General features: G+C 36.0%; 1 protein-coding gene across 1 annotated transcript in view; it reads right to left on the bottom strand.

The window, feature by feature from the left end:
• The window catches only part of CFAP46 (cilia and flagella associated protein 46), a 30,511-nt gene extending 17,620 nt beyond the window's left edge, over positions 1–12,891 (bottom strand). The window contains exons 1-11 of the mRNA XM_063339760.1: positions 12,805–12,891; positions 12,413–12,542; positions 11,343–11,489; positions 9,732–9,932; positions 8,031–8,137; positions 7,025–7,207; positions 6,119–6,248; positions 5,062–5,250; positions 4,158–4,346; positions 3,333–3,467; positions 2,199–2,378 (exon numbers count right to left, since the gene is read on the bottom strand). Coding sequence (XP_063195830.1) covers positions 2,199–2,378; positions 3,333–3,467; positions 4,158–4,346; positions 5,062–5,250; positions 6,119–6,248; positions 7,025–7,207; positions 8,031–8,137; positions 9,732–9,932; positions 11,343–11,489; positions 12,413–12,542; positions 12,805–12,806 — 1,593 coding nt within the window. The 5' untranslated portion in view covers positions 12,807–12,891. The remainder of the gene's footprint in view (positions 1–2,198; positions 2,379–3,332; positions 3,468–4,157; positions 4,347–5,061; positions 5,251–6,118; positions 6,249–7,024; positions 7,208–8,030; positions 8,138–9,731; positions 9,933–11,342; positions 11,490–12,412; positions 12,543–12,804) is intronic.
• Positions 12,892–12,924: the final 33 nt, after the last annotated feature.

Below are 12,924 nucleotides of genomic sequence, written 5' to 3'. Positions count from 1 at the left end.
TCCTGTAGTGAGGGGCCCAAAACTGAACACAGCACTCGAGGTGAGGCCTCACCAGTGCCCAGTACAGAGGCACGATGACTTCCCTACTCCTGCTGGCCACGCTATTCCTGATACAAGCCAGGATGCTATTGGCCTTCTTGGCCACCTGGGCACACTGCTGGCTCATGTTAAGCCGGCTGTCCACTAACACTCCCAGGTCCTCTTCTGCCGGGCAGCTCTCCAGCCACTCAGCCCCAAGCCTGTAGCGTTGCCTGGGGTTGTTGTGACCAAAATGCAGGGCCCGGCACTTGGCCTTATTAAACCTCATCCCATTGGCCTTGGCCCATTGATCCAACCTGTCTAGATCCCTCTATAAAGCCTACCGACCCTCAAGCAGATCAATACTCCCACCTAGTTTGGTGTCATCCACAAACTTACTGAGGGTGCATTCAATCCCCTTGTCTAGATCATCAATAAAGATATTGAACAAGACTGGCCCCAAAACTGAGCCCTGAGGGACACCACTGATGACCTGACGCCAACCAGATTTTGCTCCATTAATCACAACTCGCTGGGCACGGCCATCCAGCCAGTTTTTTATCCAGCGGAGGGTACACTTGTCTATGCCATGATTCTCCAGTTTCTCCAGGAGAATGCCGTGGGGGACAGTGTCGGTCAGGTACCGAGGTCAGGCTGACAGGCCTGTAGTTTCTGGGATCCTCCTTCCAGCCCTTCTTGTAGATGGGCGTCACATTGGCCACCCTCCAGTCATCCGGCACCTCTCCTGTTGACCAGGATTGTTGATAGATAATGGAGAGAGGCTTGGTGAGCTCTCCTGCCAGCTCCCTGAGAACCTTTGGGTGAATCCCATCCGGCCCCATAGACTTATGTGTGTCCAGGTGCATAAGTAAATCATTAACTACTTCCTCCTGGATTACAGGGGAGTTGTTCTGTTCTCCATTCTTATCTTCCAGACCAAGAAGCTGAACACCCTGGGGGTAGCTGGTCTGACTATTAAAGACAGAGGCAAAGAAGGCATTAAGTATCTCAGCCTTCTCCTCATCCTTGGTTGCAAGGTTTCCCCCCGCATCCAGTAAGGGATGGACATTCTCTGTCACTCTCTTTTTGTTGATGTATTTATAGAAACTTTTTTTGTTGTCCCTTATATTAATTGCCAGGTTGAGTTCCAGCTGGGCTTTTGCCTTCCTGGTTTTTTCTCTGTATGACCTAACATGATCTCTGTACTCCTCCTGAGTTGCCTGTCCCCTCTTCCAAAGGTGGTAAACCTTCCTTTTTTCCTTAAGTCCCATCAAGAGCTCTTTGTTCATCCAGGCCGGCCATTTTCCCTGCCCTTTAATTGTGTGCCTCATGGGGACAGCCTGCTCCTGGGCCTTTAGGATTTCCCTCTTCAAGAGCGTCCAGCCTTCCTGGGCTCCTTTGTCTCTCAGGACTACCTCCCACGGGACTCTCCCAACCAGGGTTCTGAACAGGCTAAAGTCTGCCCACCGGAAGTCCAAGATGGAGGTTTTGTTAACCCCCTTCCTTACCTCACTATGGATGGAAAACTTAACCATTTCATGGTCACTAAGCCCAAGACGTCCTCCGACCTCCATGTCCCCCACTAGCCCTTCTTTGTTTGTGAATGAAGATGACGCTGTAGGAAGTGTGTATTATCTGTTCCTGATGTAGGGAATATAAGCCTTACAGCCTTTCCTCATCTTCTCTGTGATGAAGGCACACACTCACATGAATGGCTCTTACACCTTTGAGCCATCTATGGGGCCACGCTGTGTAGGTGTTGATTTGACAAACTGCACGTAAAACTTTCCTATCTACTTCAAAATAATGAATGAACAAATCCAGAGAAACATTTTTAAAATTATTTGTTAGGGAAGGATGAAACGGTATTTTGTGGTAATGTCTTACTTTAGCTAATCACATTATACTAATGTATTCATATTAAAATCTTTTCATGTATGCAATCACCAATGAAAACATCAAGTCAAACACAACAGATACTAGAATTATTAAAAGCCACTGATCAATTGAACTCAGCAAACACATATTTGGCTACCTGTATTACTCGCTAGTTCTTACATGTTCTATACATTGTGTTCTGTATGACCAATTTTCAGGCTATAGGAATAGACATTTTTGCTTATGTAACTTAGACCACCCTTTTTATACTGGAAAGAAGCACAATCCATTAGCTGCATTACCTGATGAAGTGCCAAAAAGTGGCTAGTTGAAACTGGATCAAATTGTTGAAAGCATTCAACCATTTCAAAACTAGCAGAAGCCAGAACATTGGTAATATTATGACTGAATGCAATACCCATACACTGTAGCAAAGCTTCACTGGATTGAGAAAGATATTTCCGAGCCAACCTATGTTCCTTCTAGATGATAAAAATAAAAAGGTTTATATTTAAAAATGTATTATTATTATTAAATATTTATTATACGTATATAGATATTAATGTGTTAGAAAGGATAAGTATTACTTTTTCATAACTAATTTTAATGCTTTTTCTCCTTTCTAAGGCATTTACTTAATGTATGATCAAAATATGCAAATACAGATTAATTGTTTAGCAGACACCAACATCTGTTCTAGAACATTAAACAATAAATGTTTTAATAAGATCCTTTCTTTAATATAAAATGTGTACTTAGCAGAATAGTATTTAAATTCCAGGCAGTATGAGCCATTCAGAACACAGGAACTTTCTGTTAGTTCTCAGTACAGTTGTTTCCATTGACAGTTAAGTATATTTAATATAAATAAACCACAAATCTCTTATCTCACATATTTATTGATTATAGTAGCAACACAAACTGTACATTCCCAATTCCTAATGTGCTTTGAACTGCAGTAGTTAACAGAGATCACCTCACCACACAATACAACTTGAATTCTGTAAGAATTTTACAAGTGTTTTGTGGTAGTTATTTCTTTCTTTGTTCCTAGTCTGCAAAATGCCATGCTCCCTTAGAAGTGCATGTCTGTGAAGCACAGAGCAAGCTGCCTGTTCACCTTGCCCTGGCTGCTGCATGCTCCATCAGTGGGAAGCCACCAAAGGAGAAATTATTTCCTTCTGGGAGCAACTGGGAAAGCTCAGCCAGGGGCTCCCACAGCACGTACTGAGGGGCAGGACAGACACACACAGCAGAGGAGTGATGGAAAGCTGTTTTTTGGGGAGTGTTTTGGATATTTTTTTTCTTTTGTAAGATCAAATTTATGTTACAAACATTTCCCTTATTAGTTCAAACAGAATTGAAAAGGTAAGGTGACTATTATTCCATAAAAAGAAAGCACTCAAATTCAAATGCAAGCACATATGCCCATATACCTTTAATTCCTGTATTTTTCTCCTATGCTTATCGTATTGACATTTATTAGTCGGGAAACTGCTGTCTGTCACTTCCTGTTCACTGCATTCTGCTGAAGTCAGGAAAGATTTTGCGATGTCTGATTTAGCTTCTTCCTACTCATCACAGTATAAAAAAAGACAAATTAATCATTTCATTAAGTATGGCTTGCTTCATTTCTTCTGTGAAAAGTCCAGGTGAAAATGGAACTCAAAAGAAACGTTAAGATGAGAGATTTAGCAATATTATCAGGCATAGAAATTTATTAATATGTTATGATGACAATATGACTAACAGAAACTAAAAAGGCCCCCCATACAACCTCTAAGATTTTGATTTTATATTTGTCCCCAGTTAATTTCTTCTGAACACTTTAATTCATCACTGAATTTATAATGACTGAATCAATTTTCCTTTTCTTACATAGCGTTCTTACTACAACACAAAAAGGAATTTACTAATCTGAAGTTTTCATCCATAAGTCATTACTTCTTGTTTGCATGGATTCAAAAACCAACCTACCTAGCCCTTTAGGCATTCGAGGAATTTTTTTTCTCTCTTGCAAATATTGTAATTAGCAAATCTCAGGAACGAATAAAATAATTATCTACACAAGGATGGCATGTAGGCAGAAGCACTTTTCTGAAATTACTTAGTTCAGTATATATTTGTATTATGGCTTGCATGAAATATGTAAAACCTAGTTCTAAATAAACAGTAGCATTATACAAGTGTATCAGAAAAAATATTGTGGCAGACAAACTTTACACATAGGAATGAATTTAAATGCAGAAAAGAATGCATACCATAACATTTGACTTCCAGTACATCTCTGAATGTACAGGATCTGCGTTAATGGCAAGTAAATGAAGAGTTTTCCCAGTGAGATATAGGCATTTGGATTTGATGTCAGGACAGCCTTTACAAAGACTCTGTAAGTTTGCTAACTGAGCCAGTGTAATATGACCCACGGTGCATTCCATGCGCTTCCAATCCTGGTAAAATACGTATTTATTTTTATTTGCTCATATATCCCCACACATACAGAAACATACTTTTTTAAAAAAATGTAACACACACATATTTACATACAAACACATTTGTTAAATGTGATGACACTGTCAACTACAAATGAGCTGTCTTTAAATAGATATACAAATTCATTAACAATTGAATAAAAAAAAAAAAGTACATCGCAACATCCATAAGCAGATAACAATCAGTGCTGAGCAAAACATGGGGTAAGGGGAGAGTACCGTGGAGAACGGTGGGGATACTGTGCTTTCCTGCAACAGCTCTTCCTGTTGTCATTGTCAGAGACAGAATAATGGGCAAGAATTACTACTCTGATCCTGTGGGGCACATCCTATGTTCTTATTCATCAACTCAGCTAGGCAGTTCTGCTTAAAACCAACTGTTTTATAGAGAAGAGACAATAATGCAAAAAAACCCTCCATTAGTTATAAACTCAGTGGTTTCTAAGTCTGCATTTGGGAAACAAAACCTTTCCAAGCAAGCAAAACAAACAAACAAAACCCCAAATCAATAAACCATCCCCAAGACAAAATCCAACTTTTTTTGCTGCAGAACTACATGAACGGTCTGGGGACCCATTTCCTCAGCAGTGGAAGTTCTGCTATGGAGAACATCCCTGGGAAATTTTGTTATACCTTTTATATGCAGATCATAGGACTAAACATTTTATATTACCTGTTCTGTTGCATCATCTTCAATAGTTCCCCTGATGAATGCCTCCACAATTTTATGAGATGATGCTTCTCCCACTTTTTCAAGCTTTTTCTCAGTAATAACAAGATTAAAAATATCCAAAAGAATTTCTACAAGATTTATTTTCCTGTTAGCTAGTTGCCTCATTAATGGGATACTAATATTTGTAGTCTGAAAAAAAAAAGAAAGGAAAGCAGAATTCTAACTTCAAATATTTTTGCAAATTTACCTGATGAGATGTTAGCATGTTGCATTTCTTTTAACTAAAGAAGGAAACATTTTAACAATATCACATCAATAGATCAGGGATATTGCTATGAAGATATTTAAGTAATTTAAAAGATAAACTCCAATGTCAAATATATTACAAAGCAATCGAAGTAGCTGCATAGAAAAAGAGCAGCTGCATTTTTGGTTTTCCCATTTTATGTACTTGGTGCAGATATCTAATTCCAAAGGAGTTACAAATGTATACATAAACCCAGAATTTTTATATTAATCCTTTTGGTAGCTGCACAAAAAATACTTCTCTTTAAAAAGGCAAAGCAGATACAAAAAGCTGAATGCTAGCGTATAACAATGAGACACTATCCAAGTAGGCTGCAGGCTTTCATGACCCAAAATACACTATTTTGAAGACAGGCTTTCTTTAGTTATTAATGTTCTGTGTAACCTTTTTTTTCTCTCTCCTGAGAAATAAACAATTTATTGTGGAGAATTTTAAACTTGTGAGGTATTTAGAGAATAAAAAATATCTCCAAGTTTAGACTTTCTCTTTTGTAGCTCTTAGATAAATTTTAAAATTAAAAAAAAAACCAAACAAAAAACAACCAAACAAATCCTCTCATTTCTGCTTCTCTTCTTCCCTTTTTAAACTCTAAATTCTTTTGGAATGCAATGTTTCCTTCCATATTCAAACAATGCATCTCATTTGGGACTTCCAGGAATTATCCCAGAATGAGTGAACGATATGTACAACTAAATTAGATTTCTTTTCCATTAATAAAAAAAAAAATAAAAAAAATATATATATTCATACCTCATTAACTGCAAATAAGCTACAAACATTATGAAACACTTCCTCTGTTTCGGATACTGCCCTCTGAGCTAAGTTATAAGCATCTAGATAGTGACTGTGTTTTTCATTTCTTTCCTGCTTGGCAATCATCCTGAAAAAAAACCACATAAACCCAAAAGAACTAATGTAAGAAAGCATTTATTTTTATGGTATCAATGCTATTGAACATATATAATAAAATAAATAGATTAATTAATAGATAAAATAGATTACTTTTATACCTATGTTTTCTAAATGTTCAAACAGGAAAAGTGAATGTTCACACATTACTTTTTCAAGGTCTGATTCTTGGAACTGTACCGCTGCAATGCAAGAAGATGCCAAGACGTAAAGAGAAGGCAGGCAGATAATACTCTAGAGCACGTATTCCCCAGGAACAAAATGGCACAATAGCCAGGTACAAAACGTATCGCAGTCGCTTTAAGGGGACGTCCTAGAAACAGCTGGGAGTCACGCCATACTGCATTTTGCACTTTTGTGGCAATTTCTAGAGAACCATTTCAACAGTAAGAATTGTAAAAGCCTAAAATACTTGAGAACAATTGGCGTGGCTGCCAAAAATGCCTTTACAAATGGGAAGAAAAACAGCTGCCTTAAGAGCCCTTGATACTTTGTTTTGACCTCAAAAACAGTACAAAAATCACCACTACCATGTACAATTAACTCTGCCTTCAGTGACAGGAATTTTTGATTCTACAGTATTTTTCTGAATACGGAACACATCAGGAATGCAAACAGACGTGTAACACCAAGATATAAAACCTGACATTATCTGCTCTTTTCCATCTTTAATTAGACTACAAAGATGTAAACAATACACTTCGTGGAATAGTTAAATAAAATTTTTCATCAGAGGTATAATCTTACCTGTGAATATTTGCACGTTCTAGCAGTATTTCAGCACTGCAGTTTTTATGCCCACAATGGAAGAAGTCCTCCTCAAGTTGAACTAATTTGTTGTATGATTCCTGTAGCATACGTGGCACCTGACAAGACTCAGCATTAACTGTTATACAATCTTGGGCAAAATGTACCTGAATAAGTGTTTTCCTAGGAATAAAAATTAAGTACAAGACAGCAGTCAGAAAGCACAGGCTTTGTTTGACAACAGACAAGTTTCTCTCTGTTCTCCTTTAAATTGTAAGAAAATTAGAAAAAGCCTCTTCATTCTTTAAATCTGTGCTCTACAAATTATAGTAGGTCCTGGAAAAAATAAAACTATTTTATTTTCAGATTAGAATTGAGGTGTCACTTCTTCCATGTATCTAATTATTCAAACTGCCTAAGCCCAATCAGTCTTCTAAATACAGTTGAACTGAGAAGACCATTCATCTTCCCTTTCTAATCCAAGAGTTTCACATTACTGTAAAGAGAAGGAAATGGAAATGTTGTATACTTCTCTCCTTTTAGCAACACGTTTTAAGTGCTCTGTACTTGGATTTCAATGTAACCAAAATCATTGTTTAGTTTCACCATAAAAAGACTTCTTGGATCACAGTGAGGAGAGAAGTAGGTCAATTACGCAGACTCCAGTAGTGTTGTGGGAACATCTGTGCTCAAACAGATCCCTCTGCATAGGGAAATGTGTCTTGCTCCTTTGGGTAACCTACAACACAAACTATGCACAATAGGTTCTGGTATCTGAACTAGCTTGCTAACTTAACAGATAGTAGGGCTACAGACAAGAATGAAGAAATTGGAAAGGAAATTTAAATTTACAAAAAATAATAAACATAAATTACTTAGAAGAAAAATATTTGAGAATTGACAGAATGCACCATATTAAAATAAAGATAAATGGTAGAAATCACCATATATTTGCAACGTAGTTGCATAGTAGAGGCTGGGTGTATTTCAATGAAAAGACAGTTACCTGGCTTGAAGGGATGTAATTATAAAACCCAATTCTGATTGTCTGTTAGGTCTCTTCAGTAAAGTAGATCTCAGCACATTTACAGTGCGTTCCAGTATCTCACAAGCCTGCAGGTAACGTCAGAAACTGCATAATTCTGTTTTAAATGTCGGTGTATAATATTAAACATTTATCTAGAAAGCTTAAATTTTTTACAGAACATGTTAAGTATCTTTCCCTAATGTTCCCCAAGATGACTGATTCTTGACAACTGTATTTAGATATTATATTTATATTTATCTATTTAGGTCATATTTAGATATTTTGATATGATGAAGTGAATGAAGCACATTCACTTAGGGAGGGAAGATGAATCCAGACTCATCTTAGAGGTACATCGCAAAAGGGGCACCAGGCAACAGACACAACTTGGAAAAAGGGGCATTATAAACAGATGTTCCGGTGTTTGGCCACCTTCCTAGGCACTGGGGTTTTTTGTGGGGGGAAGGTGTGTAACAAGGGCCTAGAAAGGTTGTGGAATCTCCATCCTTGTAGACATTTGAAAAGCGGCCATATATATGGCTCAGAGCAACATGATTCAACAATAAGGCCAGATTCCACTTCCAAACTGCACCTGTTTTTCCTGAGGTTAGACCACATGACTTCTAACCTAAACAGTCATTTGATTCTATATTTCACAGCCATCTTCTTAGGGACCAATTCCTGCACCCTTACTTACGCTGACTAGCATATTCATCCACAAGTAAACCTTACACTATTATAGTTTTGCCACCTGGGGATGTAAAAGAAGTCCCCAACTAATAGTTTTGAATGAAAAAGCCCTTAGATGATGCTCAAAACCTCAGCCACAGATTCATCCTTATTAAAAAATTCTGTTGCTGCAGTCATGTTGGTCAGACATAGGGAGGGGAAAAAAACCACCACCTTAAACATTTCGTTAATAGCTATATTGGTAAAACCTTAGTAAACACACTCACTGGTGACCAGGTATTTTGTCCATCAAGGATTGTGAATCTGAGTTCATCCCAAATCAAAATAATCCCTCTATACAAAACAGACTCGCACAGATTATCAATAAAGGACAGAACATCATTGACACAAGAAGATTATATTTATGCTGAAACTCATGAAAGTTAACGGTTGACCAGTAAATGGATACTTTAACGTTAAGGGTCAAGTAGGAAAAGGTTTTTAATAAATATATATATTATACTTACAGTAGTATCTTTCAGAATATAGAAATAATATTTGTAAAACTATTTGAAATATTTGAAAAGGAAGTGCATACTAGGAAATAATATTTAAAGTTATAGTCTTTATTAAATACGGAAAATAAACACATCAATTTTAACAGAATTGTCTGAGTTCAAAAGCATTCTAACCAAGAGAATTAGATCTCTGGGATTTAATTACATATACTACGTTACAATTGCTCTTGTTTCCATATAAGAATATACAGTTTATCATAAAAACATCCTAAACTTCTGTGGGTAAAAATCTCTTCTTCCTGGCCTGCATCTGTTTGGAATCTGTAAATTAATGTTTGTTAAATGCACAATAGAGAAAACAACAATAACTGCATTTGACACCTATTTTTGCTTTTATTAAAATGCAAAGGCTATAACATTTCTCTTCACTGAAAGAGAGACACCACTGCTGCAAAAAAAAAACCAACCACCAAACCCAAAAAAACTTCCTTACCATGCTCTGTTTTCCTTCCCCCTCCTCCTCTAGAATCGCTTCTATGAGACTCAGAGTACTGTTGTACCAAAACCACTCGTTTCCTCCCAGAAGCTGTGCTTTCTCCAGGAGTGCTTGAGCTTGTCCATGGTTTCTCTCCAGGTTAGCCAATACAGCAAACAGGTACAAGCACCTTGACACTTCGTACGGGGCCCTCAATTCCTAGAAAGAAAGATACATGACCTATGTACAAAAGATCCACTACTGCTATTCATATTTACTTCTATTTGTATTTTAGATTAAACTTATGAACAGGCACAGAAATGAGAAGCGAATGGTATTTCCCCAATTATCTGTCAAATTTCTTAGTTACTCCTTACATTACTTTGGTTTTTTCAAAACCATACAGTACTTCATACCAAAAACTTCAAATATATTTCTTCACGTTACCGTATCTTCTAGCCTACAAGTTAAACAAGCTATTTTTCTGCTGTTACTCAGTATGTATATATATGCTGTCAGTTGTCAGTATGTGATGAAGAAACGTGGTGCTGAATTTATTTTTTTTTTGAACTGGGATCTAGATACACTAGAGCTCCAGTAAATTTACAATGCTACTTTATGCTAGTTATAAACTATATACTAGTAGTATACAAGACACAAATATAGCGTACAATGTAGACAGTATACTAGCATACAGACAGACAGGATACTGGTAGGAAATTGTATCATTAAAATTAGTGTCCTCCCTAATGTCTTTTGAACTTTTCTCAATGTACAATACTAAATTCATACTTTAATAACAGACAAGTATTATTAATGAATATATTATTCATATATTACTATTCAAAGTATTCAAAGTATTCATGATTCATGCTAAATATACACAGGCAGGTTTTTTTACATGAGAAAAAATTATTGTGTGGAATAACAGGCTAACAATTACATTATTTTTTTAAAACTAAGGGATTTTCTGTAATCTTTACATTCTGTAAGCATCATTCTGTAATGTTTCAATAACCTGTGTAACCAAGAAGAGAGCTGCAATGGAGAATGGTAAATATAGGAAGAATATCTTTAATGTAAACCCTTCATAATAATGAGATGATGTGGATTTGTTTGGTGGAACATACAGACACTTATTTCAGATCTGCCAGAATTCTAAGTCATAATTTCAGTGTCAGTGGCTGTTTATCAAAACACAGTTAGCAGTAAAACGGTAACAGAATTCAAAGTGATATAACTAGACTTTCAAATGATCAAAATGTTGAGAAGATGCAGCTAAATGCTCGCGCTCTCTCTCTCTCTCTCATGAGCAAATCTTGAACAACCCTAAACTATTTTAACAAACAAGGTTTAGATATACAGACATCTTCAAAGGTCACTGCAAAGCAGACAGAGATGTTGACGCTACTTCACTATTTGAAATAATTTTCAGACAATTCCCATAAAGTTGGACTTGAGTGCAATGTATTTATACATGCTGAAACTCAAAATGACGTAGGTTTGGGGCGGGGGAAGGTTTGGTTTTGCAATTTGATTATTATTATTATTAGGAACGACTGCATCAAAATGAACACTTTTCCTACCTGTTTTATTAATTTTTATTTTTCTATTTTATTTCTGATGTACCTGAGTTGCAGCATGGGCCTCTGAGAGTAGAAGTCTTGCTGGTTGATACAAGCCTAACTGAATTAGTACTTCAGCTTTTTCCATCCATAAGTAAGGGAAAGAAAGTGCACTCAGTCCTTTTCCTGTTACCATATTTAACTCAAAAAACTGAAAAATAACAAAATATTACACTTTCATAAACTTCAAAACTAAACCAGATGGAATAAAAATTGTTATTAACTACCATATTCAATTCTTGATATATCCCACAGTCCAGCTCTATTTTCTACCTTCGGAATTTGTTATATTACAGGAAAAACAGGTTTACTGTCAGATTTAGATTTTATAATAAGTATTCATTCAACTAATAAGTATATACTATTAAAACTAATTTTAGAACAGATTAACTACTTCAGATCTGCTACTGTTGCAAAGTAGTTGATTCTTGGTAATAACTAAAACAATCGAAGATAAAAACTGCAAGAGTTAAAAGAGGTTACTCGAGGGATTAGTAATTATAAAAAAAAAAGATATTTTACATGCACAAGAATGCAAAAATATACAAAGAGAGCAAAATGATACCAGGAAAACAAGGACAGAATTGCCATAATAAAGAGGAAAGTGGAGGTAAGCTTTAAGAGTATCAGTAAGGCAATTATCCTTTCCTAGATTCCTAAAGAGACAGAGCTGAAATATTTGCATGCCTTTAAAACAATATATAAGAGGCAGCAAAACAGTATGCAGTGATATAATGGAGAGATGAAGAAGAGAAAACTGAGACCAAGAGCAAATACAATGTCTTTTTTGCTTCCCAGTCCTTTTCATTGTTTTGCGTTAGTTACAAATTCCATTTGTAGAAAAGTAGTTATACTTTGTATGAATACAGATTATATTCCTGTTGTTCCACAATACAAATAATATACCAGGCAAACCCAGCTCACATTCAGCTGAATTTTAGTAGTAAGCATTTGTAATGATTTTTTGTATTCACGTACTTCTCAAGTATAAAATTATTTAAAAACAAACTAGCAAGTATTTTAAAATAAAAGTGAAGAGTAATTTATTAAAGAAACTGGAGTAGAAATAAAGACCTTTTCACTTAAAGTAAGGGTATTCTCACCCCTACTACCATTCAGCTGAGCATTTTCAAAAAATGTTTTTCTTTCTTCTGTCTCAGTATGTATTTTTTTTTCTTTTTTCAGTGCAATCTCTTGCCTACACCTAAATCACAAGAAAGAAAAAGTAAATTAAAGTATAAAGTATTTCATAATGAAGTATTACTGCGTTAGGCGTTTTCACCATACACTTACTCATGGATAGATACAAAAAAATCATGCACAGAATTCTAGGGCACAGCTAATATGACAAATTCATGCTAAGAGATCATTGTTTTTTAATAATTTTTCTTTTCCACCAACAGCACTCATCGGACTGTAGGGAAAAAAGCCCAAATAATACAGCCTCTGTAGTGAAAATACAATACATTGCTTGTTCTAATTCACTGATATGTGCTTCTCCAGCAGTTTTCTCATGATACAAAGATGCCCAATTCAGTTTTAGATCTGAACACACCAGGCAATTCTAGGAATAAAAGAAAGACATG

The sequence above is a fragment of the Chroicocephalus ridibundus genome, chromosome 6, assembly GCF_963924245.1.
Source record: "Chroicocephalus ridibundus chromosome 6, bChrRid1.1, whole genome shotgun sequence".
NCBI classification, from domain to species: Eukaryota; Metazoa; Chordata; class Aves; order Charadriiformes; family Laridae; genus Chroicocephalus; species Chroicocephalus ridibundus.
Note: the sequence above shows the minus strand (reverse complement) of the source record. Positions and strands in the feature narration are given on the sequence as shown.